This window comes from Dunckerocampus dactyliophorus, chromosome 16 (genome assembly GCF_027744805.1).
Source record: "Dunckerocampus dactyliophorus isolate RoL2022-P2 chromosome 16, RoL_Ddac_1.1, whole genome shotgun sequence".
Lineage (NCBI taxonomy): Eukaryota > Metazoa > Chordata > Actinopteri > Syngnathiformes > Syngnathidae > Dunckerocampus > Dunckerocampus dactyliophorus.
In genome coordinates this window covers 5,833,728-5,860,716 of record NC_072834.1, presented here as the reverse complement: position 1 = coordinate 5,860,716, position 26,989 = coordinate 5,833,728, and the positions used below count along the sequence as shown (strand labels likewise).

At 40.6% G+C, this 26,989-nt stretch overlaps 3 protein-coding genes and 1 long non-coding RNA gene across 10 annotated transcripts in view; 2 read left to right on the top strand and 2 right to left on the bottom strand.

Annotated features, from left to right (window-relative positions):
* The window catches only part of dbn1 (drebrin 1), a 56,081-nt gene extending 50,293 nt beyond the window's left edge, over window positions 1-5,788 (top strand). For all 5 annotated transcript variants that reach the window (XM_054755520.1, XM_054755522.1, XM_054755519.1 and 2 more), the window contains 3 exons: window positions 472-920; window positions 2,652-2,751; window positions 3,056-5,788. In XM_054755520.1, the coding sequence (XP_054611495.1) occupies window positions 472-920; window positions 2,652-2,751; window positions 3,056-3,111 (605 nt within the window). In that variant the 3' untranslated portion in view covers window positions 3,112-5,788. The remainder of the gene's footprint in view (window positions 1-471; window positions 921-2,651; window positions 2,752-3,055) is intronic.
* Window positions 5,789-7,600: 1,812 nt separating this feature from the next.
* On the bottom strand, window positions 7,601-17,561 carry LOC129169271 (proline-rich protein 7). 2 transcript variants are annotated; one of them, XM_054755525.1, is made up of 3 exons: window positions 17,257-17,561; window positions 14,734-15,621; window positions 7,601-8,810 (listed from the first exon to the last, which is right to left on the bottom strand). In XM_054755525.1, the coding sequence occupies exons 2-3, from the start codon at window positions 15,059-15,061 to the stop codon at window positions 8,284-8,286; spliced, it is 855 nt and encodes a 284-aa protein (XP_054611500.1). In that variant the 5' UTR covers window positions 15,062-15,621; window positions 17,257-17,561; the 3' UTR covers window positions 7,601-8,283. The 2 variants fall into 2 exon arrangements, with proteins under 2 accessions (XP_054611500.1, XP_054611499.1); XM_054755524.1 differs by having other exon boundaries at window positions 7,603-8,813.
* Window positions 8,352-25,327, top strand: LOC129169275 (uncharacterized). Of its 2 annotated transcripts, XR_008566399.1 has the most exons (5): window positions 8,352-9,487; window positions 9,923-10,033; window positions 10,128-10,185; window positions 20,115-20,198; window positions 23,520-25,327. It is a non-coding gene; the product is annotated as an uncharacterized LOC129169275 (long non-coding RNA). The 2 variants fall into 2 exon arrangements; XR_008566398.1 differs by lacking the exons at window positions 8,352-9,487; window positions 9,923-10,033; window positions 10,128-10,185 and adding an exon at window positions 16,931-17,427.
* Window positions 24,116-26,989, bottom strand: part of grk6 (G protein-coupled receptor kinase 6) — a 24,056-nt gene continuing 21,182 nt past the window's right edge. Inside the window, exon 16 of the mRNA XM_054755523.1 lies at window positions 24,116-25,984. Coding sequence (XP_054611498.1) covers window positions 25,934-25,984 — 51 coding nt within the window. The 3' untranslated portion in view covers window positions 24,116-25,933. The remainder of the gene's footprint in view (window positions 25,985-26,989) is intronic.

Sequence of the window (26,989 nt, the reverse complement as noted above, 5' to 3'; positions counted from 1 at the left end):
ATCTATATTATCTATATAATTTATTATTATTGTGAATTACTAGACTATTTTGTACTCATGAACTTGTCCTTGTAAACATTTATGTTCATTATGGTTAGTTGAATTTAGTTCAAATGTGTATGTATATGCTTACTATGTAAAATTGTTCTGCTAAATTGAAATTTTTTCAATAATTTGTTTTAATTTATACATTTTAATTCATATTTTTGATAAGTATATCAATAATATATAATTTACATTTAAATGAATATAATTAAAGGTAAAACTCCATGTACAGTTGTTAATGATAATGTAATAATTGTTAATGATGATAATGTTACTGTCAAATATTGAAATGCGTGTTTTGTAACCTTTTATTAAATTCTGTGTACTGTGTGGTTACTATGGAATCCTTCTGTGTCACTGCATCTTCTAAAAAGGACACATTGACATCTGCAGTGATTTTTAAAGTACTGTTGTGTTCTATTTCAGAGCCAAAGCAGGAGCAGAAAGCTCCAGTCCAGGAGTCGACACCCTCCAAGCCCGTGCAGAGCGTCGCCCCTCAGGCCCGCGACCCCTCTGGATTCTCCGCGTGGGACACAGACAACCTGGTTGACGTGTGGGACAGCAACGCCGCCCCCGCTATCGAGGCCTCCCAAGCCTGCCGCTCATCCGATCTGGTGGATTTGATGGGTGACGAGGACGCCCTCCCTACCGCCGACGCCACCAGCACTCAGCCTCAGCCCCTCCTCAACTTCGACGAGATGATGGACGGCACTCTCTGCTCGGACGACCCCACCAGTCTGGTGGACGTGACCACCTCTGAGGAGATGACCCTCAGCTACCAGCACGCACTGCAGCACGCCACCACCGGCCCGCAGCTGGATGACGGACAGCTGCTGATGACCAATGGAGAGACGCTGATGAAAGAGGGAACTCAGGTATGGATGCTGATATGCGCTTTCTTCTTAACAAAGTACCACCATCACCATGGTTACCATGGTAACGTCATCATGGTAACGTCAGTTGAAAAAAAGATAAGGAAGCGCCACTGTTTGACTGTTTAACTAATTCGGAGATGGCGTCACCCTTTATTGAGAACCTACGAGGTTCCCGAGGGGACATGGAGAAAAAAAACTGAAAAAAAGAGCATTCCCTGATGATTTTATCCACCTATAAGCGAGATAGATTTTCAGTCGAGGGAGTACCCTAGATATGCGCGCTTTTTGAGGCGAGCGCCAGGAATAAAATGCAAAATGAAATATTGATAATCGGGCTAATGTTAGCAGATGTAAATGTCGCAGGATAAACAATATGAGGCATCACTCAACTGCAATAAAGCACATGTTTTATTAGGAAGAAGGAAAAAATTTAAAAAGACCGCCACAAAACAAGTCACAGACAAAACACTGCCATCCAGTGGCCACAACGAGATACAGCAGATTAACATATTTAATGAAAATATAACGTTTAAAGTTGTGCAATGTTGAACGCTGATAAATTAAAGGACTAGTAGGGTATAGTTTTGATAATAATCAGTGTTAACTTGTGCTTTCACACAGTGTTGCTTTAAGCGTCATAATCTTTAGGAAACTTCTCATTTGTAAAATACTGTTGGTGCTATCGCTTTACTTTTCAGCGGAAGGTGAATAATATGACGTCAAACGCCCCCTTTCATGTCAACGCGCACTGAGCACGAAGTGGAAAACCGGACTTGACACAGTAAGCTGAGTAAGCCTCGCGGGACCAATTAAGTGATTGCGGATGTTAGGTTTTGTCGAGTTGCAACTTGACCACACAGCCTGGGTTTGTGGAGCCTCTTTTGCCGTATACCAGTGTGCTCATTTGTCGTGAAATACAGGCGTCATGTTTGAATAGAACACTTATAAAACAACTAAGAGGTGAAGCAAATATTCTCTGGTGAACGACTCAACATCAGCTGGAGAGCTACCGCTAGCATACAAGGTAACTGTTGGACACCGCCTTGAAAGCATCACTGTCCAAGGCTGGACAGACTACGTGTTCGTTAAACAACTTAGTCATTCAAACATTTAGTGTTTTGAAGACTATCCATAAGTACTATAACGATAACGAGTAAGATTTTTATGCGACACTTTAAAAGGTAAGTTAACATCAATGTGATAGCCACTTCTAGCTCGACCGTGATCTCGCTAGCTACCGCCGGCGAGGCAGTGCAAATGGGTAAAAGACGCCAGCAAGTGGAATGAGACTGAAACGTGAGCGATCACATAGGCTTCACATGTGACAAGCTGTCATCAATTGACTACACATTTTACTGACTTTTTTATGCGCGATAATAACACGGAGAACGTCAACACAAGACGCGAGTGCCGCGCCATGAGCAAGTGTCGACACGGCAGACAAGCGTTTCCGGTGCATGTTTATCAAAATAAAGCGCAGCGAAACATTTTTATATTTTAACTAATTGTGCGTAAATAATCTATATATGTGTCTATATAGCATATGCAGTATATAAGAATTACTTAACATTGTTTTCAAGTTGATTTTTAAGATGTGTCGGCTTTTATTTTGTAGTATGGTTGTTGAGGGGTAGATCTTGCGCAGGTAAACGGCCAAGACCAGGGATCTTGGTCTCAAAAAGGTTGGTGGCCGCCGTTCTACTGAATATTTTGCTTTATCATTTCTCACAGGCGAGTGAAGGCTATTTCAGCCAATCACAGGAGGAGGAATTTGGCCAATCAGATGAGGGCACGGCAAAACCGGCACCTGTCTTTTATAACAAGCCGCCAGGTGAGTCCACAGTGCTTTTTTTTCACAAGTTCATTTAGGAATAATTCAATTTCAAAATTGTATTTTCTCTTTATTTTTGCCATTGTTGTTGTTTTCTTTTCCACAAGTGGCTTTCTTCAGGCTTCTGATTGGCGAAAGTGGCCTTACAGTTAGTAAGCGCCTAACGCGTTTTGGTATTTTTTAGCACGAAGCTGGCTTCATGCCTCTGGTTGGCTAAACCACCAAGTAGCTGAAAAGTCTGCCTCCCTGTGGATCAAATATGACCACAAAATGATTCATTTGATGTGTTTTGTTGTGTGTCCAGAGATTGACATCACATGCTGGGACACGGACCCCGTGGTGGACGATGATGATGACTAACCGGCCAATCACATGCCGAGACAAATGTAGGAAGTGCGCTTCTTAGGGAAACCAATTTTTTTCTAAAAAAAAAAAACAAAACAAAAACAAAAAAAAACAACAAAATCATGAATTCTAATTGTGTATCTTTTCGAGGAAAATAACAGTAGCCGAACAAGCTGGGGTTTAAATATAAGACAAATTAATTTGTTTTTGTGTGTGTGTGTGTGTGTGGTTTTTTGTTACTTTATTTATTTGTTTTCCCTCTTTTTCTTTTTTTCTTTTTTTTTTTTTTTTTTTGCTATGCAGATGTAATAGCTGGGAGCGGGGTTACTTTTTGTTCATGACAACTTATTATTATTATTATTATTATTATTATCGTAGTGCAGTGCTGCACAGTAGAGACGATGAGAAGCGCATTGTAGTGCTTTAAAGAAAACAACAGCCTGTAAAGCTAATGTGGCCGCCATGTTGTCTTCACCTGCCTTGCTTACCTTTGTGTTCCTGCCAAGTAACTTAATCTTCTATTTCAAGATGAAGTGTCTTGATGATTATTGTGAATTATTTTTGCTGCACTTTTCTTTGACCTGCCTATTTAGTGGATGAACGGCAGCTTCCAAGTCCTGTCCGCTTCCACTCAATTTTGCATTTTTTTCCCCCTGATTTTTACATATTTACAGATGCAAAAAAATACACATTTTGCATCTATTCCTGGTGAGTATAGTGTGGATATTTTTTCCAGGTTTTTAGAAGAACAGGACTCATATACAGACAGGGGACAGATGTTGCATAGAGGGAGGAAACAGCTAGACGCAGCGGACTCTTTTTTTTTGTGTTGGATTTGATGCGTTCAAGTGGATATTTTGTCCTTTGAGCAGATTGAGTATTAAGCGCCACACTGAAAAGAATCAAATAGCGCTACTACTGAAAACTTGTAGTAATATTGAATTGTTGAGAGAGAAACATAAGGAGAAAAAAGAGCAAATTTTACAAGAATTAGCTTGAAATATTCAGAGAAACTAGTTTTAGATTCTAAATGTACTGTAATATTTTAAGAAATCTTAAAAAATTGTTCATTTTCCCACATATGATTAGGCAATATTTAATACAACACATTTATTCTTGTAAAATTACACCGTTTCTGCGTAATATTGCAAGCTCACACTTGTAATTTCAATATGGTTGTCTTATATCACTTTATTCTTGTAAAATTAGGGTTTTTTTTCTCACAACTATATTTTGCAAGGATCAGTTTTGAAACATTAGGAGAGAAATGACTCAGTTAATTCTGCAAAAAAAAAAAAAGTGATATGACAAGAAATGTCAGTTCAAGAATGTTTTAATTTTGCAAGATAAATATCCAATTAAGTTTTAATTAGATCAACAAAATTGTGATAAGCAAAAAAAAAAAAAAAAGTTGGAATTTGGCAAGCAAAAAGTCTGAATTTTACGAGAAGTAAATTGTAAAAATACGAAAATTTTACAAGAATTAGCTTGAAATATTCCGAGAAACTAGTTTTAGATTATAAATGTACTGTAATATTTTAAGAAATTAGGAAAATATTAGGAAAAATTAATTAGGTAATATTTATTACAACACATTTATTCTTGTAAAATTACGTTTCTGCGTAATATTGCAAGCTTACACTTGTAATTTTAATATGGTTGTCTTATAATGTCACTTTATTCTTGTAAAATTAGTTGTTTTTCTCACAACCATATTTTGCAAGGATCAGTTTTGAAACATTAGGAGAGAAATTCTGCAAAAAAAAAAAAACAAACAAGCGATATGACAAGAAATGTCAGTTCTTTAAAAATGTCGTAATTTTGCAAGAAAAATATCCAATAAAGTTTTAATTTGGCAAGCAAAAAGTCATTTTTAAAAAAAAAGGTCTGAATTTTACGAGAAATAAATTGTAATATTACGAAAACTGGAATTTTTAAAGAAAAAAGTCTGAATTTTTTGAGAAAGTTCTAGCAATGTTAGAACAAAATTCTGAATCTTCAGAAATAGTCGCAATTTTAGAGAATAACGTCATGTTCCGATCATAAACTTATATGTGTGTTAAGTTGAGGACTGTTACGTCTGTATGTACGCTTTTTTTCCCATTTATTTTACTTTTTTTTCTTTTCGGCGTGGCCCTAATACAAGTACTCCTGCATTCCGACCCTGTTGCTCGACTGTTCGGTGTCTAACAGCATTTTATTTGTACTTTTTAAATGGACGTGTGTGGAGTTTGCCACCAGGGGGCGTGTTTGTTTGTAAAATCTGTTTTCAAAAGAAGCGTGCTAGAAAATGACTTTCAGGGCCCCTTTTTTGAATATTAGCAATGACATTGTTCTAGTCTTTTTGCTGTATATTCCTTGTAGAAATTTAAACTTCTAGGCAATAATAATGCTAATAATAATAATGTGTGCGCGCGCGTGTGTGTGTGTGCGTGTGCGTGCGTAGGTTCACCGGAAGTCATTTGCCTCATTTAGAATCTCGCATCAGCATTGATTACATTGTGTAATAAACATCGGTTAGTCAACAAATATGCAACTTTGATTTGCTGTTTGGTTTCATCGCAGCACAGGAAGAATGAGCTCAACGTGTCAGGATTTTTAAAACTGGCGTTTTTTGTGGAGATCAAAGAGGAAGATTGGTTCTGAAAGAAGTGGATTATTTGTTGGATTGAATTAAAAGAGGATGCCTCGACCCTTTTCTCTCTTTCTTTCTGCGAGTGTTGAACATTTCAAAGCTGCTTTGTTTGCTGCAATAGCTGAGTCCTCCACGTAGTTTACATCTCCACCGCTAGATGGCAGCAATTTCACGGTTTCCTTGAGCTCTGCCCTCTTTTATGGAGGTTTTGATGGGTTCCTGTCCACCTCCCACCTTCGCTCGCGCTCATGTTTCACTCTGGTCTTAAAATATAATATGCTTACATAATCGCCATGTTTCTCCTTTGTCATCTCTTCCAATATGTCAACTGATGCATTAAAAATTCTTTTCTAAAAAAAGGTGCAACTCGTGACTTTTTATTTGTCGTATCTGCCCCGCATCATACTGCGACTTGTTTCTTCATGTTCCGCACGTCTCGTGAAGCTTCACGGCGTATCAGTTCATATTTGACAGATGTCGCCGTGAAAACATGTACGGTATGGGTACGCTCGGTCTGTAAGTAAACGAGGCCAGTCGGGTTGCCAGGCAACACAACTCGCACAGATGCCATCCCGAGACGAGACGTTTGACGGAGGGGAAACTAAACTCTTCTTAATATTTTGTGCACGTGAGAAAGGCAAAATATTAGAAACGGTCATTGTTAAAACATTGTCAAATGGATACCTCTACCAATCGTGTCAAAAGTGAGCGTTATATTTTTAAAAGACAGCATTACGGGGGGTTTTGTGCCACAAATAAAAAAAACAACAAAAGTTATATATTTTAATCAAATTAAAAAAATGTTTTTAGGCAAAATCTGTGAGTTTTTTTTGTGCCAACATTTAAAAATACAAAAGCTTAAAAATCACTAATAACGTTCTAATAGTGGCATGCTAACATGTAGCATAATAATGCCAAGTGTTAACACAGGTATGTGCCTACCTCTGAACATGCTAAAAATGGTAGCATAATTGTTAGCATGATAGCGCTAAGTCTGCTGAAATTCATATTCATGAAAATCGCAAAAAATGCTAGGATGCTCATGTTGGCATGCTAGCAATGACAACATGCCGACACTTGGATAATAGTGCCTACCTATGAAAATGTTACTATGCTAATATTAGCATGGTAGCAATGTTAACAAGCTAGCATGATAGTGGTGTTTATATATGTGTCTATCCATCAAAATAGCAAAAAAATATGTTAGTATGCTGATGTGAGCATGCTAGCAATGCTAACACCTAGCATGATATACCAGGAATGGTAAATGTCCCGAACAAGTGCTCTGACTATTTTTTTTGTGGCGTTATATACACAAATGCCCAAAATGGTCCTAGCTTGCAATGTTTAAAAATGTTTTTAAATACCTGGATCCAGATAGTGATCCGGATCACCCCCAAAATGTAATCAGTTCTTCCCTATCCCATTGCCGAAAATTCTGGAAAATTTCATCAAAATCCATTCAGAACTTTGAACTCAAACCAAAACCAAATAAACGCTGGCAAAAACATGACCTCTATGCTGCCCTTGAGCTTTGTGATTGATGTAGGTAATAAGTAAATGAAATATTTGAGTAAAATTGTTTTTTTCCTAAATTTTTCAGAGGAAAAAAAAAAAGGTAGATGTATGGAGGCGTTTGCGCTAAAAACAATTTTTAAAAAATCTAAATTTTGATTTAAAAAAAATATTTGAATCTTAAAGTAGTGCCATTTTTTGTATTTTTAATGCAGATGCATCTATTAGAGAATATTATAGGCTCAATTTATTTAACCAATCAGATCATTGGTCCCGCCCACCACTTCTCGAGTGACTGACAGATTTTTCATGTTGCGTTTCATGGTGCTTGTCGATGTGCTGCGGTTGTGTAATTAAAAGCAACCACATTCATAAGTCATTAAATGCACAAATTGGTCATGCAAGATGATTTTCATTTCACTTAAATCGCACTACAACTAATTAGATCATTGTTCCCGACCACCACTTTTTTGATGGGCGTCACTCAATGAAATGAAAATGGTTAGATTTCACAATTGAATTGACAATTTATAAAGTGTCTTGAGTGGCTGAGATGCTCTTTTTCTGTTGCACGATCCATTTCTCTGTTTATTTTTAAAGGAGAAAGGGTGCTAAATGAAGCTGATGATCAGTGACTCATCAGCCTGAAGGCTGCAGGCTGCTCTTGAACGGTGTGGGGGAAAGTAAGACAATTGGCTTTTTTAAGACTTTTATTCTGACGTATTTTAAAATGCCTGTGTGGTGTCACAAAGCGTTTAAAGAATGCAACCGAGCTACGTTCGGTGAGAAAGGCAGTACACAGGACACACCTATAAGCAGCGTCTTATATACCGCATGGCTAGCAACTTTTTTTGTGTGTTCGTCCTCCGAAAAACAGATAAGAGGAGGAGAGAGGTCGGCATGGGGAACGCACAGTTCCCGGACGCCATGGCAACGGCTGCCGTGGAACAATAGGATGCTCGATGAAAACACCACGCTCGGTGTCAGTCCGCCGCCTCTTTATTTGCCTCAATAAGTGTCCTAAAACCACTGTCGGCCTAGACAGCAGTGCTCCGCCCCAGCAGAGGGAAAGCTGTGGGCAAACCACAACTGGACTCCAGTCCTCTTAGCCTCTGCACCCCTCCTTGAAAGTCCCTGTGGTGAAGTCCCTGCATCCTTCCTCTAAGATCACCGGTCCTGTTCTCCTGGCGAGGCATGGTTGCCATGGCGGCGCCCGCCTGCAGGGAGCGAGCCCCCGGAGGGGTGAGGTTGTACTGGTTCAGTTCCATGTTGGAAAGCAGGTGGCCCAAAGAGTCCCAGCGCTGAGATGAAGGCAGGCGAATCAGGGAGGAGTAACCCCGCTCAGAGAACACTGATGACGACGGTGGTGGAGGCTTGCTGGTCTCTGATGGGAACGCCGGACTGGGGTCCTGGTGTTCCCTGGGAGGCAGCGGCGCGGCTCGAAGCGGGGCAGGTTTCAGGTAGGTGCCCCCTCGGGGTTCTGACAGGACGTCAGTGTATGGAGGCGGAGGGTCTTCCATTAGGACTGCCTCCTCGTAGCATGGTGGCTTTCCAAATAGATCTGCTTCTGGAACACAGAGAATGACAATGAGGATACAATATTATGTGCTCTCTGAATGTTCTCAACTCCTATTTCCATGCTAGTGTGGTATTGGGCAGAATAATGTTGACAATTGTTACAAAATGGCTGTGACATGTTCGCAAGGCCACTGTTTGTTACTAGGCAGCTTTCTGTGGCGCCTATCCCAACAAGTAAAAATTATGAGTTCACCTTTCGCGGATTCGCTGTTTCGCATATTTTATTAAGTGCATTTTTTTAACAGCATATGAACGCGTATTGAGCCATCTATCGGTGCTCTGTTGTATGCGTCTGTTACTGCTGCTACCAGTAGAGGGTGTTGCGGCTCCACCTAGTCTCAGTATGTGTTTATTAAGAACCCACAGTATACAATGGCCGGCCAATTATAGCGCCACAACAGTCCTTATTGGCTCAGGGAGAACTGGTACGTTGTGTTCTGTGTCCTGATTGGCTGTAGACCATTGTCACTCAATCTCCTTCGTGCCGTTTCCTGTTGTGGTCAATAGCCGCTAGCTAACTGAACTGCTAACTGCCAATAAACAATATAAGAAGCTAACAGGCTGAATGAATCTTTGGTTCAAGGAGGAGGATGACGGCAGGAGCAATATATTTTAACAAGAATACAGAAACGCTACAACCGAACGGCGCCAGGACGAGCCACGGTCAGAGGAGTGAATATCCGAGTCAATTGATTGGTCGTTAAAATTGAAACGAAATTTGAACGTGAGAGTGTTAAAACGAGAGAAATGTGAGAAAATGTTAATGTTCACAGCCTTAAAACATATATATAATAATTGTAAACAAAGTTGGCTGCTTCGCGGATTTCACTAATTGGGGACTATTTTGGGATCCTATCCCCCGCAAAAAAGGAGGGAACACTGTATACACATCTCATGATATGAGAACAACTTGAAAGTCGTCATGGGAGGTACCTATTTCGACTATGAAGCCCTCTAAAAAAAACCCTTACAACGTTTTATTGTTTTATATACATGCTGTGATCATGCAATAACAAGTACATTGACGATAACATGTAATACTTCCAGTATCTTGCCGTATTTTGATGATTTTAAATATTACCGAATCTTCTTTCCTAGGTGCATTGATTTCACACAGCCCATAGGAGCTAACAGCGACGACACTTACAATGTCCGCTCTCATTCAGATGGCTGTGTCTTCCAGCGCATGACTTGTGCTCCAGTCCTCAGGTAAACAATGCTGACAGCAAACTAGCATCCTGTTGAGTCTTCGTAGCGAAAATGAGAGCCAGTAGTATCCGCTCTTCCGTCTGTCCCGTTCCAGTGGCTTGAGGCGTCGTGAGTGACGCTGAGACGAGCAAGGGGTTGTGTTCCTCCGCCAGGTAAATATAGTTGTTCGTGTCAGCTGATACAATATCACTACCGCTGCAGCTTGGTTAATATCCAGGTCAGTTACGTAAATGGAACACTGTTGGCGTTCTTTTGAGGGTTTTTTTTGTTTGGGCTTTAGTGTCAAAACAGGTACGTCCCATGACGTGCATTGTTCGCTGGCTCATGCTAACTCGTTTTCTCTCGTTAGAGCGCACAGAAAAGGGAAAGAAATACCGTATGTGTTGATGTTTCACATAAGGATTGTGAATGAAGGCAAAATTCCCCCAAAAAGTGTCATTTTCCTTTTAAGATTTTGTCAGAAAGAGTTACTATTGATCAAATATGAAGTCTTGATTTCGCTTGAATAAAGCTGTAACATGTAAAGATGAGGACTGTTGATGATGTCAAGTTACACTCTGGTGTAATAGTACAGTATATTCCTAGTAGTTGCTTTTACGTGTTTGCAAGGCAGAACTCTATGGACTCCATACAGAGCGTTTCCCAGCAACTACATCCTGGACTAGTACCAGCTGCAGAAAAGTCAGCGTATGTGAACCACTTCACGACCAATGGCCCTCATTAGGCAGATAAGCCTACTATTGTGTTCCCATGGCAACACAGTGGTGGCATAAGTCCCCACTGCCTCACACAGCAGGGAAAGGACACGGACAACCCAGCAAGTAGACAGTTTTAATTTACCTGTATGTCCATCCATCTTCTATGCCGCTTATCCTCACTAGGGTCGCGGGTATGCTGGAGCCTATCCCAGCTGACTTGGGCGAGAGGCGGGGTACACCCTGAACTGGTTGCCAGGGGCACATGTAGACCAACAACCATTCACACTCACATTCGTACGTAACGACAATTTAGAGTCGACGATTAACCTAACATGCTAATGCCCAACAGAGATTCGAACCCAGATCTTTGCAATCTCCTGACTGTGTGGCCAACATGCTAACCACATCGTGCGGCCCTTTACCTGTATTGTTGCAATTACAGTACTACTATACTGCTGTAGATATTTTCTCCACAGCACGGTGCCATCTGCTGGGTCCTACTTGGCCCTTAAATGCAAAATGGCCACTGAGCGGAAGCAAAACCAAGCTAGAATGAATAAAAAAATGTACGCCGATTCATTAATATTCGTGGTGTCTTGAAGCAAATGACATCCCATTAACAAATATTGTGTATTTTATAAAAGCATTGCTTAATATAGTCGGAAATGGACACTATCGGAGGACAAGCGGCATAGAAAGCGGCATGGATGGACGCTATCCGTTAATTGCTGACTACTAGGTTTTGTAAATCCTGCAGTCATGAGGCCATTAGCAGTCATTAGTCTGCTCATTAGCATCAGTCCCACCTGCTGTAATTTACCTCCAATGTGACCCTTTTCACTCCAAAGTGCCTGCACATCCACCAGCTAATAGTCACGGATGGCCCTGTGGTGTCTCTAGTTCCCTTCCTGGCCCAGCGAGCACAACCGTGCTCCTTTGGCGCAGCACTTTTATATAAAATCAGCACTCCGATGCTGCCCACACACAGCCTCATGGCTCGTTCAGGCGCGCTCTCTTTGCACCTCCTATGTAGTGCACTTTTGTTTCCGCATGCTGTATTTATATCTAGCCCTGTGCGCTGAACGACAGCATCTGTTTCAAGTGTTGCCATGGCGCTGGATGTCGTATTTATGGATGCCAAATGTGTGTGCGTACCTGGCTTCCGTCCCGCCGCTGCTCCATCACGCTTCGCAAAAAAAATATCAAAAAAATAAAACACACACACACACACACACTTTCAGGAGCTAGTTGATGCTCACTTTAGCTCGCTCCAAATTGTCCCCATGAAAAAGTCATACTGTATTATGATGTAACCTGTAACAACACTTTTATTCAAGCTTTATTAAAGTCACCATATGTACAAATGTGACCTTCAGCGCAACGTAAAAATAGCTACACTGTACACTGGCTTTTCGGTTGTTGCTATGGCGACCCTGACTCGGCTACTGCAGTGATTTACAAATGTTGCTGGGCCAGCCAGGACACCCCTACTCTCAGCAACAACATTAGCAGTAATGTTACTGTTCAGAGTTTGTCGCTACGCTTGCCTGCTGTCATCTGCAAACAGTCATTTACCACTTTATTTTAAAGATGTTTGGTTTGGATGAACATGGGAACAGCACAATGACAAGCAGGGCCATTATTAAAGTCACACTATGTAGAAGTAGCATCTGTGATGTTGCTAATCGTGACTTGGCTACCACAATGGTTGAGAAATGTTGCTGATCAGCCAAGACACTGTTAGCAATAGCATTAGCACTGACGTAACTGTACAAATATGCATCTCTTGTTAGTGTCTTTTGTTGCTCCGAATCACCTACCGCCTGTGTCCCTATGTTAATAGGGGGTACGTGAATCAAAATAAAACACTAACTAGCGCCTAGCACTCTCAATTACGAGTACGACTGAATGCCTCACGGCGCAATGGCGTACGGAGGAGAAAGCTGGAAGGAGACAGCACACGATCTTGTTCATTGCCGTGTGTGCGTGCCGTGTATGCGTCCTATGAACAAATAAGTACGGTTGCCGATTATTTTGTGCATTAATACGGTTTAATTTCAAAGATTTTATTTATGTCGGTGTGGCAATCCCTGCACGGTGCAGCGATGAAAACCTGTCACTGAGTGGGGCTTGATGGTTGGTTGTAATAGAAAATAAAAAACTGAAAGACAAGTCATGTAGCATTCTGTTCACTAGGCATCAGTAATGTTACATTGGTGAGTCAGCCATGGCATGTCCGACATAATAAGAGTGGAAGTGGTACTTTATTGGCCTCATACTTTGTCCTTCTTCCCCGCTCCATTTGAAACACTTTTTAAGTTTAAAACAAATAAATTGAAGGCGAACTATTTAGCTCGGTAGCTTACTATTTAGCTCGGTAGCTTGCTATACGCTGTGATCGGCGGCCGTCTCTTATGTCCCTGCAGTGATCCCGTAGCCTTCATGTTAGTGATGTGGTGTAATCAAAGAATGATTGGAGTGTAAAGGTGACTATAGGGGTGTTATTTCATGTCTACGAGGCTCTAATAATGGCAAACACTGTATTTGGAAAGTCACAAATAGGTTTTCGATGCTCTAACTACGAGGATATTCTGTTTATTAATATTGATTCCTACTTTGCGGAAATTCGGTTATCATGGTTGCGTCTGGAAACACTCCACCGCGGCAATCGAGGGGCGACTGTGTTGTCATAAGCTATCAGCAAGAGCGCTTAGCACATATGCATTCATTAGCATAGATTCTTTAGCTTCTTACCATCATTTTAGAACGTATAAAATACACGAGTGCAGCGCTTGTGTCGTTGATAGTGAACTAGTTTGCTGTGTAAAAAAAATAAAAATAAAAAAAGAACACTGTGACGTCAGCTAAGGCCTATATATCTTCAAGACTGGCATGGAAAGAGGAGTTCAGAATGTTCATTAAAAACGTGCTTTAAAGAAGAAGACGACGACCCCAATTGTTCTTTGGGATGCTGGTTGAAGCTTTTTGTGTGGCCCTCTTGTGGCCATGAGACAGTCAAGCACATAACAAATCCCGAAAAGGTCAGCCATGTGTAAAAAGTGACTCCCAAGATGAAGTGGACCTGTCCTCCCTGTACTTGTACAGTTTTTGTTTTTTTTAACTCCTCTTGGCTCCATCTGGACCTGCTTGTCTTTCAGGCTGGCTGCTGCCTGGATACTAAAACCCTCTCTTCATCAGTCTCACCCTGACAGTATTGTGGCCGTGACGCCTTTTTTTGTATTCCTCATTTATCGGACGGTCTTCTGCTCAGCCAGCATCACCGACTGCAGCTGATGCTTTTTTTCTTTTTTTTTTTTATCACTTCTTCTTTGCTTTTCACTTTTTTTGTTGTTTTTACTTGAATACCACCTGGTAGGAAAAATTGTACAGTAGCTACTAGTACTACACTGTCTGGACAAAAGTATTGACACACCGAGTCATCATAACTTACAGGAAGTGAGAATGTGAGAAAGTTCAACTTGGAGTTTGCGGTTTGTCGGGAATTTGTGAACATTTGTCAAAGTTTTTCCTCACCAAACTCACCCCAGCACGCCTTTATGGACGTTATTTTGGGTCATGCTGGAAGAGAAACGACCTTGCTCCCAACTGTTTCCACTAGGGCGCACACCAGTTATCTTATTCGGGTCGAACTACATTTTTACAAAGTTAAACTGGACATTTATTTGTTTCATCTTTTCTTTTAAACCACTATTGGTAACATCTGCTAGCTGGTAGAGGTGTTCTTATGTTTTGGTTGGAAAAAAAGGTGTACCTTGGGAGTCAAAGACCGTGGAGGAGTTTAAAGTCAAACATTTTAAAGAGCATGCAGAGGTAGGTAAAGCTGCATGACATTTAAAATGCTGTTAATTATGTTTTTTGGGGGGGGGGGGGTTGTGCCAAATTAGAGACCCTAGTGGTTATTTGCTTTCATAGACCACGCACCCAATGACTATAAGAAACTCTGTTAATTGAATAGAGGCGATAATTGGAGCAAACACTTACCAGGCATGCTGACCCAGTTAGCTTCAGGCAAAGGATGGGGAACTTGAAGCGGAAGCTGCGGCGACAGTGAGAACTGCGGTGCCACCTGCTGGGAAGGCGGCGGTGCCGCTTGAGGAGCGGCGGGCGGCGGGTACGCCGAAGCGGGACAAGTGAGCGGCTCAGTCTCCACGGTTCGGAGACACTGCTCCCTCAGCCGAACTTCACGGCGCCGCTTGAGCCGGCGCTGTAGGAAGCTGCAGAAGCAGCAGAGCATGACGACGAAGGCCCAGACCAACCAGAAGCCGGCGAAACAGGCCAGGAAGGTGTAGGTGCCCTGAGACATCACCATGGCGGTGAGGTGGGGATTTATGGGTGGGTGAAATCTCCTCTGGTCCTTTTCTTACTTGACTATTTGTCTCCTTGGTACTAGTCCGAGATAACGTGCTTGTGGACTCGATGAAAGAAATGAAATAATGTCACTTTTCTGAGAGCGGTCAATAAAACGCAGCATGAAAATCATTTTTCCCAAAAGGAAAAAAAAAACAGCATGAGCAGATCAATGACCTCCTCTGTGTGAGATCCATGAATATAGCATGTTTCAGATGTTATGGCCCGCTGTAGTCAATACTGCTCCAAATTAGGAAGCAAAATTTGCTACAGAGGTGAAGTTTGGGTTTTTTTCCCCCCCTGAATTTCTCAAGCTCAGGCGCACATTTTCTCCACAGCGCCGAATGTGAATTCCTGCCTCTGTAAGAACACCTGACACCAAGTGACCCAGTCATTGCAGTTGTCCTTAAGGCCAAATGAAGGTGAGGTGGTGGGGAGTGTATCCATTCTTCCGGCTGGCGCCCAATCAAAATGTGTTCACCCAATCCGAGTCCAGCACCTTCAAGGCGTCATCGTGGTGCTCTACAAAAACCCACAGAAGGACAGATGAGAACCGCAGGACTGCAGTGTATTCCACATTTTTTTCCTCAACTTAAATATATATTTGATCCTCCCGCAACGCTAAAATGCCTTTATTCAGCTGTAACATTGAGAAGTTAAATAAGCCCTGCTTCTTCCGACGCGATTTCATCGTTGAATTGTGCGACGTAGCACGTTAAGCATGTCCAAAACAAACCATTACCAATGCTTTGTTTGTAGCATGGTTAGCAGGCTACTACTTCCTGTTTCCTGCTGGGCAGTACCATGTTCGTTTCAAGGGATGGGCAAACACAATTCTGTCAATTGTGTATTGTGACTTGATTGCTGATTAACCGCATCTTGAAGCAATTGAGGCAAAATGACACAACTCCTCCGGGCAGCATGATGCTGCTCCACATACTACACTGGCATGGAAACAGGTGTTCAGAACAACAGATCCTCTCATCTCATTAAAAAAAAAAATGTCCTCATAGTTAGTCAAGGGAATTTTGTAAAATGCCCAAAGGTTCTGGAGGCCATGGTCACTCAAATATTGTAAACAAATTCCTCTAGCTTCTCCTTTATCCAGATTCTCACCAAAATTTGAGAATCTGTGTAGAAAACTTTTATTTTTGGGGGCGTAATCCTGCTCACTGTATGCGTCTTTCCATTCTTAATGTCAAAATGACTGCTGTGGTAAATGTCGTAAAAGGAAAAGTTGTTTTGAAAGTATTTGCCACAAGACACCTGGAGTTTCCATGGCAACCGAATATCAATTCTCACACGCTCCTTTCGTTGCGGCACCACAAAACTTGTTTTATACAACAACACCTTTCTATTTGGTGTGTGTGTGTGTGTGTGTACTCCTCATTTAAAGCATGCCAAGGATTCCTGGAGACCAACAAGGCTGCCAAGCTTAAGACAAAACACCACAATGCTTCTGTCTCATTACAATGACGAGAACCTCGTCTTAGTGTAGACGCTGGTCTGGACTCTTTCTTTGTTTTTGTTTTTTTTTAACAGGCTTTGTTCCTCTAAAAGTCCCGTAGCAATGAGGCTGCCAGGAACAGAAAGTCCCGCAGGCTTAAAATGTCAACGACCCCCATCATCATTATCCCTCGAATCGACTTGGCTGTTTAATGTCTTTCTGATGGCGGATTAGTGACAATCAGTCAAGAGGCATTTTTTTTAATATGAAGACATAATCTAATCAGATCTAATACTAAGATGCACCAAAAACTCAGCCTTTATGCGTGTAAAACGTAAAGTAACCATGCCTTAACAATGCAAATAAAGGAAACATAATAGTTGAAACAGCTCTGTGGATAATGCAGTACAGTTCTAGAAAACTCCAAACTACAACCACAATAATAAAAATCCATTCCAATCAAAACTGGGCATTCGTCTTTAAAGGTATACTTTTTTGATAGAGCTCTTGTATTGGATCCCACTAGTGCAGGTGGGAGTACCTAATGAAGTGGCGCTACATTGAAAATACACCACGTCCGTCAAACCTTCACACTAAACATACCAATGAATCGCAAATTAAGACGTTATAGTCGGCGTCATTCTTACAAGGCAGTGGCAATGTAAAAATGTAGCCTTTAGAGGTTTGTCTCATTTAGAAGGTAAACTCACCTTCTTCAGAGGTTGACGCACTATCTTTGCCCTCCACCTGGTTCACCGGTCTGATAATCACTCCGCCAGTCTGATAATCACTCCGCCTCTGAGCCTGGCTTGCTGCGCTCGTTAAGGCTGAAAAGGAGGAGGCGCTGACAGGCTCACCTCGCGTCTCCTTGTCCTACTCCAGTAAGTCCCTCCTTCCCTTCTCCGTTTTCTCTTCTGGCTTCGTGACACCGTGTGTTCGTATTGATGATGAGAATACCAATGGAGCTGATGGGCAAGTACCGCTCACAGTTGGGGATGTATGAGGGTGCCCTCCCCTACTCACGAACGAGTACAGTATGAGGCTTTCAGTTTGGTTTAATGATATTTTGGAAGTGGAATAACAAAAAGCACGCAACCAAAATGAGTTTTGCCTTTTTATTTGAGTACTTTGGAAGGCTATACAGTATCGTGGATTTATTGACAGTTAATTAACGTAAATGTTAGCCTCCTGCTAACGCTCGCTGACACTTCTTCGGTGTCACCTGGGCACGCCCAACACACCACGTGCTCTGCAGCGCCATTACCGGCAAGTGTCAAATTTACACCAACCATGCTGTTCGGTTACCAGATACGATGCTGAGGGCCGAATATTGGTCATTACATAGATTACATAATGATGTATTTTGTATTTAATACAGTTTAGTAATTCAATTGTGACATTTATGTTTGCTAGCCCAATCGAATGATATTGACTAATGTTGGTGTTCAACTTAACATATTTAATTTCGATCTCTTTTTAACTGATGTGATTCAATAAAAAAGTACTATATTTAAACGATACTTAGCTCCAATCATTGGATGAGTCACAGAAATTCTACACAAATTGTTCGGATTACGGCTGTGGAGGGGAAAAAAATAGATGAGAAATCAGATGTGATTGGAGTCCGAAGTGGACTCCAATCACATCGGTGAAACCTGTGGCGATGATGACAAAGCACCGTGTGATTGACACGCAAGAGGCCGCCCGCTGGTTGAGTCACAGTCACACACACGCACAGTATTGATGGTCCTTTTCAGACCTTTAATGGAACACTGAAGCTGTTGTCCTCTTTCCTACCGTCATAAAGATCAGTCTGTTCAACAGCACACACACAGACTCCACTTATAGGACCACACGTTAGACTGTTTCCAGTCCTTGTGATTAGCTCATTAACATGCTGATCAGCCCTTCCAAAGTGGTGACGTCACCTCTTCCTGTTTTCAGGGAAACCCGACATCAGCCTGCCAAACACCAAATATTTCAGGGTCACGCGTCCCCTCCTTCAGAACCTTCTCAGAGCTCTCAAACAAAAGTAAAATTCTTCTCAGTGTCTTTCACTTTTTGGTCAAAGCACACGAGGGCACACCAAGCCACTCTTACAAAGAGGCATTTGAACCTTTTTCTCTGGAATATTTACCAAGTAGGTGGCGAGACTCATTGAATTAGAAGAATTGATTTGATCTTTTTGCCATTTGAGTCGAGATGGAACCATTCATCCCGCTGCAGAATCACAAAGGGAACAATCTAGTCTTATGTCGCTTTCCATGTACGAGGAAGTGATCGTCACAAACAATGACATGCAGTGTGTGGAAAAAGTGTTTGCCCCCTTCCTGAATTTTTTTTTTTTTTTTCGCATGTTGTCAATGACAACACAACTAAACACAAAACACAGTTGTTAAATGAAAGTTTTTTATTTTTAAGGGAGAAAAAAAATCCAAACCTACATCGCCCTGTGTGAAAAAGTGAGTATGTTAAAACATAACTGAGATTAATTGAGATCTACCAGTCTGGAAAAGGCTATAAAGCCATTTCTAAAGGTTTGGGTCTGCAGCGTACCACAGTGAGAGCCATTATCCACAAATGGCGAAAACATGGAACAGTGGTGAACCTTCCCAGGAGTGTCCAGCCACCCAAAATTACCCCAAGAGCGCAGCGACGAGGTTATAGTTTTCTCTTTTTGCCGTTTACGTCACGATGGAACCGTTCCCAGTGACCAGAATCAAAAACTAGCAGTAGCCTGCTAGTCAAACTGGCAGACCAACGAGCATCATTTTGTTTCTTACTGAAGGATTCCATTCCATATTCCAGCGAGGAATCATTCTGTGTTTAATAATCTTATTTAACAGTTTTCTAGTTGTGCAGATAGTGTTAACTCAATTGTGCATCAATTAATTTCCCAAAAAAAAACATGACATTTTCTGCATTAATAGATTTTCATCCACAAATCAGTATGTCTGCCACATGTAACACGGCCAAGGCGTTTGTTCTCCCAACAAACACGTCCCTAACAACCGAGGCGAGGAAACAAAGTAGTAACAATTGCTTTTCTGCTTTCTATATCCCGATGGAGCGTCTAAAAATGGACCGAGTGAGCCATCGGTGGCGGACGGCAGGTGGTGTCGGTGGTTGTGTGGAAACTCCTCTAAAGTGGTTTGATGTGCTTCCCACTGTTGGAGTCCACACACGCCGCCTGCGACTGATGTGTGAGCGTTGCTCACGGCCAATGTGACCGCATGACGTCATACGTGAACAACTGTTACAATCCAGCGTAACTGCTAAAAAGGAGTCTTTGCGTTTTAATAAAGCAGCTTTGTGACGTTTATAATGTGCATTTGACTCAATTCCCCCACCCCAGCTGCTAGAGCGGCACTTCACATCTCCGATGGTGATTACTGAAGCCTCCTCTAACCCTAAATCCCTTCCTCCATCATCAGCACGCAATCACTTCGCCGCACAACAGGGATTCAGGCGTGAAATAAAAGCAAATGAACAGCAGCCTGAAGGAGGACGTGTTTTTGTTAACTGTACGCGTGTGTCTCACTTGTGCCTATCTATTCATTTTATTTAGATGCCTCCAGACTTTGAGGTTGCCATAGTAACACAGGAGAAGATGAAAGAGGGGGAATGCTGACACAAACGCAGCCCAAGCCATGTAAGTAGACGCACAGAGCTTCTTGAATGTATGTTGACGTTTTGAGGATTCATGATCTCATTTGATAAGTTTGGGGGGCCTGGAGAGTTTAAAAAATGTGGGGTAAACCTGGTCTAATTTGTCAATAATTAAACAATTTAATAATTGTTGCTGACCAGCAAAAATGCATGTCGCACTAAAGTGAGTTTTTACATTTTTTTATTTGAAACACATTTTTTTTTTAAATGTGAAAACAGATACAGTTAACAGTACTATTATTTAAGTATTGTTTACATAACTTATACATTATACTTAAATAGTACATATGTATAATACATATATAATACAGTATAATTACAAATAAATGAATAATAACAATTTGTATATATGGTTTTATTAAATTTTACTATTATATGTTTGAAAGTAACATTTTTGTTTCAGGTTAATAGCAATGCCATTTTTATTTTGTATATAATAAAATATAATAGTGTTTTTAAGAAACGTGGCTATTATTTATCTCTTGGAGATAAAAAAAAAAGTATCTATCTCTTGTAATTGTATTACTAACTATTATTTTATTTTTCAAATTGTAATTTATTGTAATATTTTTTGAAAAGCAGATTTATTTTTATAACTTTAAGTAATTTGTTATTAACCAATTTTGTTGTTTTTTATGTGGGGGAGGAGGGATGGAAATTGATCTTTATACTGTATATAAAATCTTCATGGAAAAGCAGGTACAAAAAAAAAAAACGTGTAGGCACGAAAGCCTTCTTGCTTCATGTGCACACATCTCAGCAGAGCACTTCTATCCTTCAGCTAATTACAGTTAATTTAATTGCCCGCCTGCGTCTGCTCCTCCGTGATTATAAACTGTGATGATGAAACCCAGCAGGACCACTCATCCCGAGTGAAAATGATACGCAGTCGTATTTTTTCCCCTCTGAAGGACGGGATGCTCATATTTGGAAGGGTTTCTTTTGTGGCGCTGCGAGGTGTAATCACACATATGAATCACGAATCTCTATGTCAGGTGATGAGTCGAGAAGGAGAAAATAGTGATAATGGAACTTTGGAGATGAATAAGTCACTGGTAGTCTGGTTTATTAGCACCAATACAAATAGGTTAGCTTAGCATGAAAGGAGCAGCGGGAATCGTGGCTGAGCATTTCCCGATGACCTTTTAACAAACCTATTTAAAGAGTCAGGCCAGAAAGAACAATATTTTCTTACCTTAAGTTTGTCGAAAATTGTATGAAAAGTTTAGCAGTGTGCCGAACTGGATGTATTCCACAAACATGGCTGACATGCGATGCTAAAAATGTTGTGTTTGTCTGCTTTCCACTAATTAAAAGTCCTTCTTATCCAGTGGAACCTTGGTTAGCATCATTCCGAATCAATAAACCAAACCATTTCTTTTCCATAAGAAATAATGTCAATCCGGTTAATCTGTTCCAGAAAGCCAACATGTTAACACAATAGTTTGACATGCAGAAAACAACTTGAAAGGCATATACATGCATATAAATGATAAATGAAAGAGATAAATGGACATTTAAGGTTGCTTTTACCTTTTATTGAAGACGTGATTCTTGACGTGACCAAAAGCAGGAAGATGGTGGTGGTTGATTTTGCTGCCACGTTGTGTCTTTGGGAACAGTGGTCTTCAGTGAAGTTAAAAGTAACCTTAAATGTTCATTTATTCCTTTCGTTTCGATGTATTTAAAATTGTTTTATGCGTGTAACTATAACTGTAAAGTTTTGAGAGTCAACCGCTGATGACATTTTAGACAAATGATGTCACTTCGGGTTCCGGTTGCCATTTTGTAAGCTAGCTAATAGGATGCTAACAGGGTGTAAAATTTCCCTACAGTGCATAACCTTCTGCACGCTACACTACACTCCTCCGCACTCTTTCACTTCCTCCTTGCCGTCAAGTGTGTTTTTACATGCAAAAGATCCATGTTGAGATTTTATCAAATGCACTTCTGCCACCTTGTGGCCGTATCTGTGACTTAAAACTGCTCCAAAAGAGACATCTTCTAGAGTGCACTTGCATCATCACCTCTTTTTGCCTCTCGTGCAAAAAGACGTAAAAGACGTATTTTAGGATCAGGCGTTCGGGTTGCTAAAAACGTATAAATACATCTTTAGTATTGAAAGAGTTAAATGTACGTATTTGTGGTGGTTATTTTTTTTGGCGACAGTGGCCGCAAAAATTAATTAAAACGAGCAGTTAGGCACACGGATTGATTGCTACAGAGCATACCGGACGCTTTTTGTTCCACAATACTTATACACCCCTGCCTTGGAGACTATTTGTCTGTAAGTAATGTGCAAATGTAACTGTGTGGATTGAGAAATGTTGTACAGCATTTTAGACAGCAAGAGTTGTTTACTTAAGACACTATTTATGTCAGCCACTGACTAACTAAATACAAACACGATTTTCAGTCTATTTTCATTCATTTGTGAATACAAAATGAAGTTTGGCTGTTTGGTACGCTTCTACACATCGGGATGCATCCAGGCATCATGTCACGTATTAAAATCTCTTATTTGGGTACATCCTGACATTTATTCAACAGGCACGTTTTTATTGTATCCACATAATTGACTTATTTCAGCTTCTGTAGCTTAGTTTGTCACTTTGTAGGCGTAAACATTAGCCCTCCCCCTGGCTTTGTCTTCTTCTCTTGTGAATTTAGTGTTTACATTGCATGCTGCAGCGTGTCTTATTTTGCACACAGCAGCGTTTGTCTGCAAAATGCATCGAGCGGCGTCACAATAAAAGAAGCACAATGTGTTCATTGCACGAGATGTGACCTGACGTTAATTTGAGGTACGAGTTGCGTATTGTGAAGTGCTGGACAGTATCCGTACAGTATATTGTTAAGAAAACCAATATCAAGCATCTCCACACATGAATCTATATTACCACTAAGTCAATATTTGCAAGTGCCTTTATTTTAGGAAGAATTCCAAAATGTCATCATCACACACACATCATGAAGTCCATCATAAGGCATGGTCGGTATTAACCAGAGTAGGAGTGCTACAGGAGGAAAAACCCAAACAAACCTCCCTTTAACTTTCTGGAAGTCAGGAAAAGGAAGTCTGTTTGGATCACGTAGCTGAGAAGGATCTGGCCACAACACTAAAACTAAAATTCCAGCCTCAAAAATGGTAAAAGTCGGCACTTTGGAGTACCCTTCGGTGAGTCCAGTATTTTATCAGCAACGTAAATTGAAGCAAACTACAGCCAGTCCTGATGAAAATGTCCCTTTATTGACAAGGCCCCCCAAAATGACCATCTTTCACTTTGTATTTGGCTTTTTTCAGTGTGGAGAGTCGTCGATCTGCATTGTTTATAAAACAAGATACCGTCACAAACACCAACAAAAGGCACCTTTTGGATGAGAAAATGGTCGTTTAACATGGACTCCATTGGGAAAGTTGCTCTGTGAAAATGCTTTTGTACGAATGAAGGGTCTTATGATTAAAACGGTCATTTCCTTCACCATCCCTTCCTTGCCTGAAAACGTGGTCATTATTAAGGCACTCTGGAACATTTTCTTGGTCACAACGTACCGTATTATGTCGGTTTCAAGTGTGGATTCAAAGCTGAAAACGTTCTCTACTTTCAGTTGCAAATGAATGGAGCTCTAATAGGGAGCCCTGCAGCACTCCGCTGGTGATGATTATCTTACATCTACCAATAAAAATGTTGCATTCAATTTCACATCACTGGTTTGCAAGTGTTGGCTTGACACCCATTAAGTGTAACCAAAAAAAAAATCTTTTGTTTCATTTTATGAAAAAAAAGGACAAAAGTATTCATTACTGGATGATATGCAACATTTCAGTGTGGCTTTGGTGTCTTGTTCCTCCAAATATCAGTCTATTTTGTCCGATAAAAAAACACAGAAAACATACAGTAAGAGCAATTACTTTACAGTGAATTGTACATTGCAGTCTGCTCACATTCCCAGCTCATCATATGAATATGTTCAAATCAAGGCCGTTGTCATCGAGGAAGCCACTTTCCTTTCTGTAGACATGCCCCATATGAGTCCAGGGTTCGAATACTTAGCGGAGCCTTTCTTTTGTGTGGGGACTTTCTGGAGCATCGACTGTCAAACATCTTATAGCTTATACACGTGTTTTCACTTTTCAATGTTATCATTGAATGACAAAGACGTTAATGTCCTCCTGAGAAAGATGACAGTGACACACTACCTGCAGATATGTTCAACACACTGACCCCCTCTAGTGGCTGCACTACATATGACCAGACAGCAACACACGCACGCTCGCATAGTGCTGTACAAATATTGTCCACACTGAAGAAAACAAACAAAAAAAGTCTTATTTCCAGAAGAAAATTAAAGCATTACTAAAATATTACAAGAAAACGGTGATGTTATAAGAAAAAAAGGGTCATTTAAAGATAATGAAGTTGTAATATAACAATAAAAAGGGCTTCATATTCATGAATAAAGTGTAAATGTGAGTAAAAAGTTGCAATATTATGACAATAATGTTGGATTACGAGAAAAAAAAATGCAATTGCATTTTATGCTAAAAAAGTCCAGAGGGAAAAAAAAAATTGTTTCACTTCTGAAGTACATCTTTTCCCCCTTCATAAAAATACAACTTTATCTCATAATATTTAGAGTGGACTTTTGGATCATTGCAACAAAATACAAGTAATAATATAACAAGCTTATTTTGTTTCCTCTGAAAAATCCTACCTACTGGTACTCATACGAGGGTATTTTCAGAATATTACAAGTTTTGGGGCCAAACCTTCAATTTATTTTTGTACTCACTCCTGTTTTTTTTTGTTTGTTTGTTTTTTTTGATAAAAGAAAACTTTACTCCGTGAAAGTGAAAGTCAGTTCACTCAGTGAAAATGAATGACTTTTTTGTGTGTGTGTGTGTGTGTGCGTGTGTGTGTGTTTGTGTGTGTGTGAGACCCTAACACTGTCATGTCTTTTGTGGTCACTTGCCAGCTATAATAAACATAATTTACATATAAGTACATCAAGTTTTTTTTGTTTTTTTTCATAGCATCCTCAAAAAAAGAATGTGCTTTTGTCAGAACTATGGCCGTCGAAAATGCGTTGCAAGTCATACAGTGAGGTGACAATGTCTTCATTCTCACAGTCCAACTAGTTCATATTTTAAACAAACAAACATGAGCAAAGTAGGCTTAATAGACACATTCTGTACAGTTGCATCCCGTTGGATATATCAAACTGACAAGAAGAATTCTCTCCATGTTGGAAAAAAAGTATATTTCTATAAAAACATCTGCAGACGACTTCATGACACACTTTAAGGAGCGTTAATTAGAAGAAATAAAATGGCAAAAAAATAAAGAGCAAAGGTTGGTCACCGCGGAGCGAAGTGAAGAGGTTACATTTTTTTAAAAGTCACTAGTTTTATTCCCTGGACAAAATTGGGAAAGGCTCCGCCCTCTCTAGTAAGCACTGTCACTGTGCCCTCCGGCAAGGCACTTTTACAGCAGGCCAGCCAATGTTCCAGTTGGAGCCAGCAGGGAGAGAGGATGAAAAATAAATCCCACGAGTCTCGGCTGATATTTTACACTCTTTTAAATAACATTTAAACATTATGGCTATGCTGAAAATACATTCTGACATTTAGAGATAGACTATCTTTTTTAAAATATAAATGTGCAAAAAGTTGTAAACGGAAATGGTATCTGTGGTGTGTGTGTCTGTGTGTGTGTGTCACAGCCTGGTTGGCTCCTCGTCGCTGTCACTGCAGTTGCCACAGCAGTCCTATGGGGGGGGCAATAGAGAGTAAGACAAAGTGTTTGTCAGGACATTTTGCCAAAAACAAAAACCAAGCACAATGTGTCGCGTCCTCTGTTGCTTTTCACTCTCTCACAGGCACAGAACCGCTTGACATTCTCCATGTAGCTTCTTGGGTTTCATAGCCATACGAGTGTCGTAGTAGGGTCAACGTAACGGTAAGGTCAAAAATGTCAAAGTCTTATCCGATTGTCTCTAAACTTGGTGGACATAAAGTAGGTAGTTCGCTGCTCAGATAGTTAGGTTTATTGGTGGTGATGGCCCATAAAGGGACTGTATGCAACTTGCTCCAAATTACTTTTTTTTTTGTGCCCATCATTGAATATATAGCCTAACATCAGCTAAACTTTGCCAAATAGCTGACGATAGGGATGTCCCGATCCACATTTTTTGGCTTCCGATTTGATCCCTTTTTTTTTTCATAGGTTTGCCAATCCGATCCGATTTTTTTTTTAACAAGAAGCGTTTGTTACAAACATGAATTTGTGTAATTGAATATGGTTATGAAAATAGCTCTTCAAAGCACTGGATTTACTTTTTTATTACACAGCATGACCAACAATATTGTTTGGCTTTTGTAACAAACCTCCGTGAGTCAGGTCGCTAATCTAATAAAAGTCCATCCAGTAAAAGATAAAATTGGAAAAAATGGCCGTGCAAAATACTTTCAGGATAGGACTAATCATTTGACATGGTTATAGATGGTGTGATTTAGAATATATGACTGTTTTTTTTGTTGTTTTTTTTTTGACAAACTCTCTTCGAAGCATTAGTAGTTCATTGACTTCCCGTGCGAGCTCCCCACACCATGACACAGCAGTCCGGTCACAGTGAGGGGGAACTACCGCTGTAGCTACGGAGCCCAATATCCAACGTGAAACTAACTTCACCACGGTACACCATGGACATGTCTGCATGCTGGTGTTGCGTTTTCTTCTTGCGGGTGCCAGGAGTCGAGTGGCAACCAGCTTT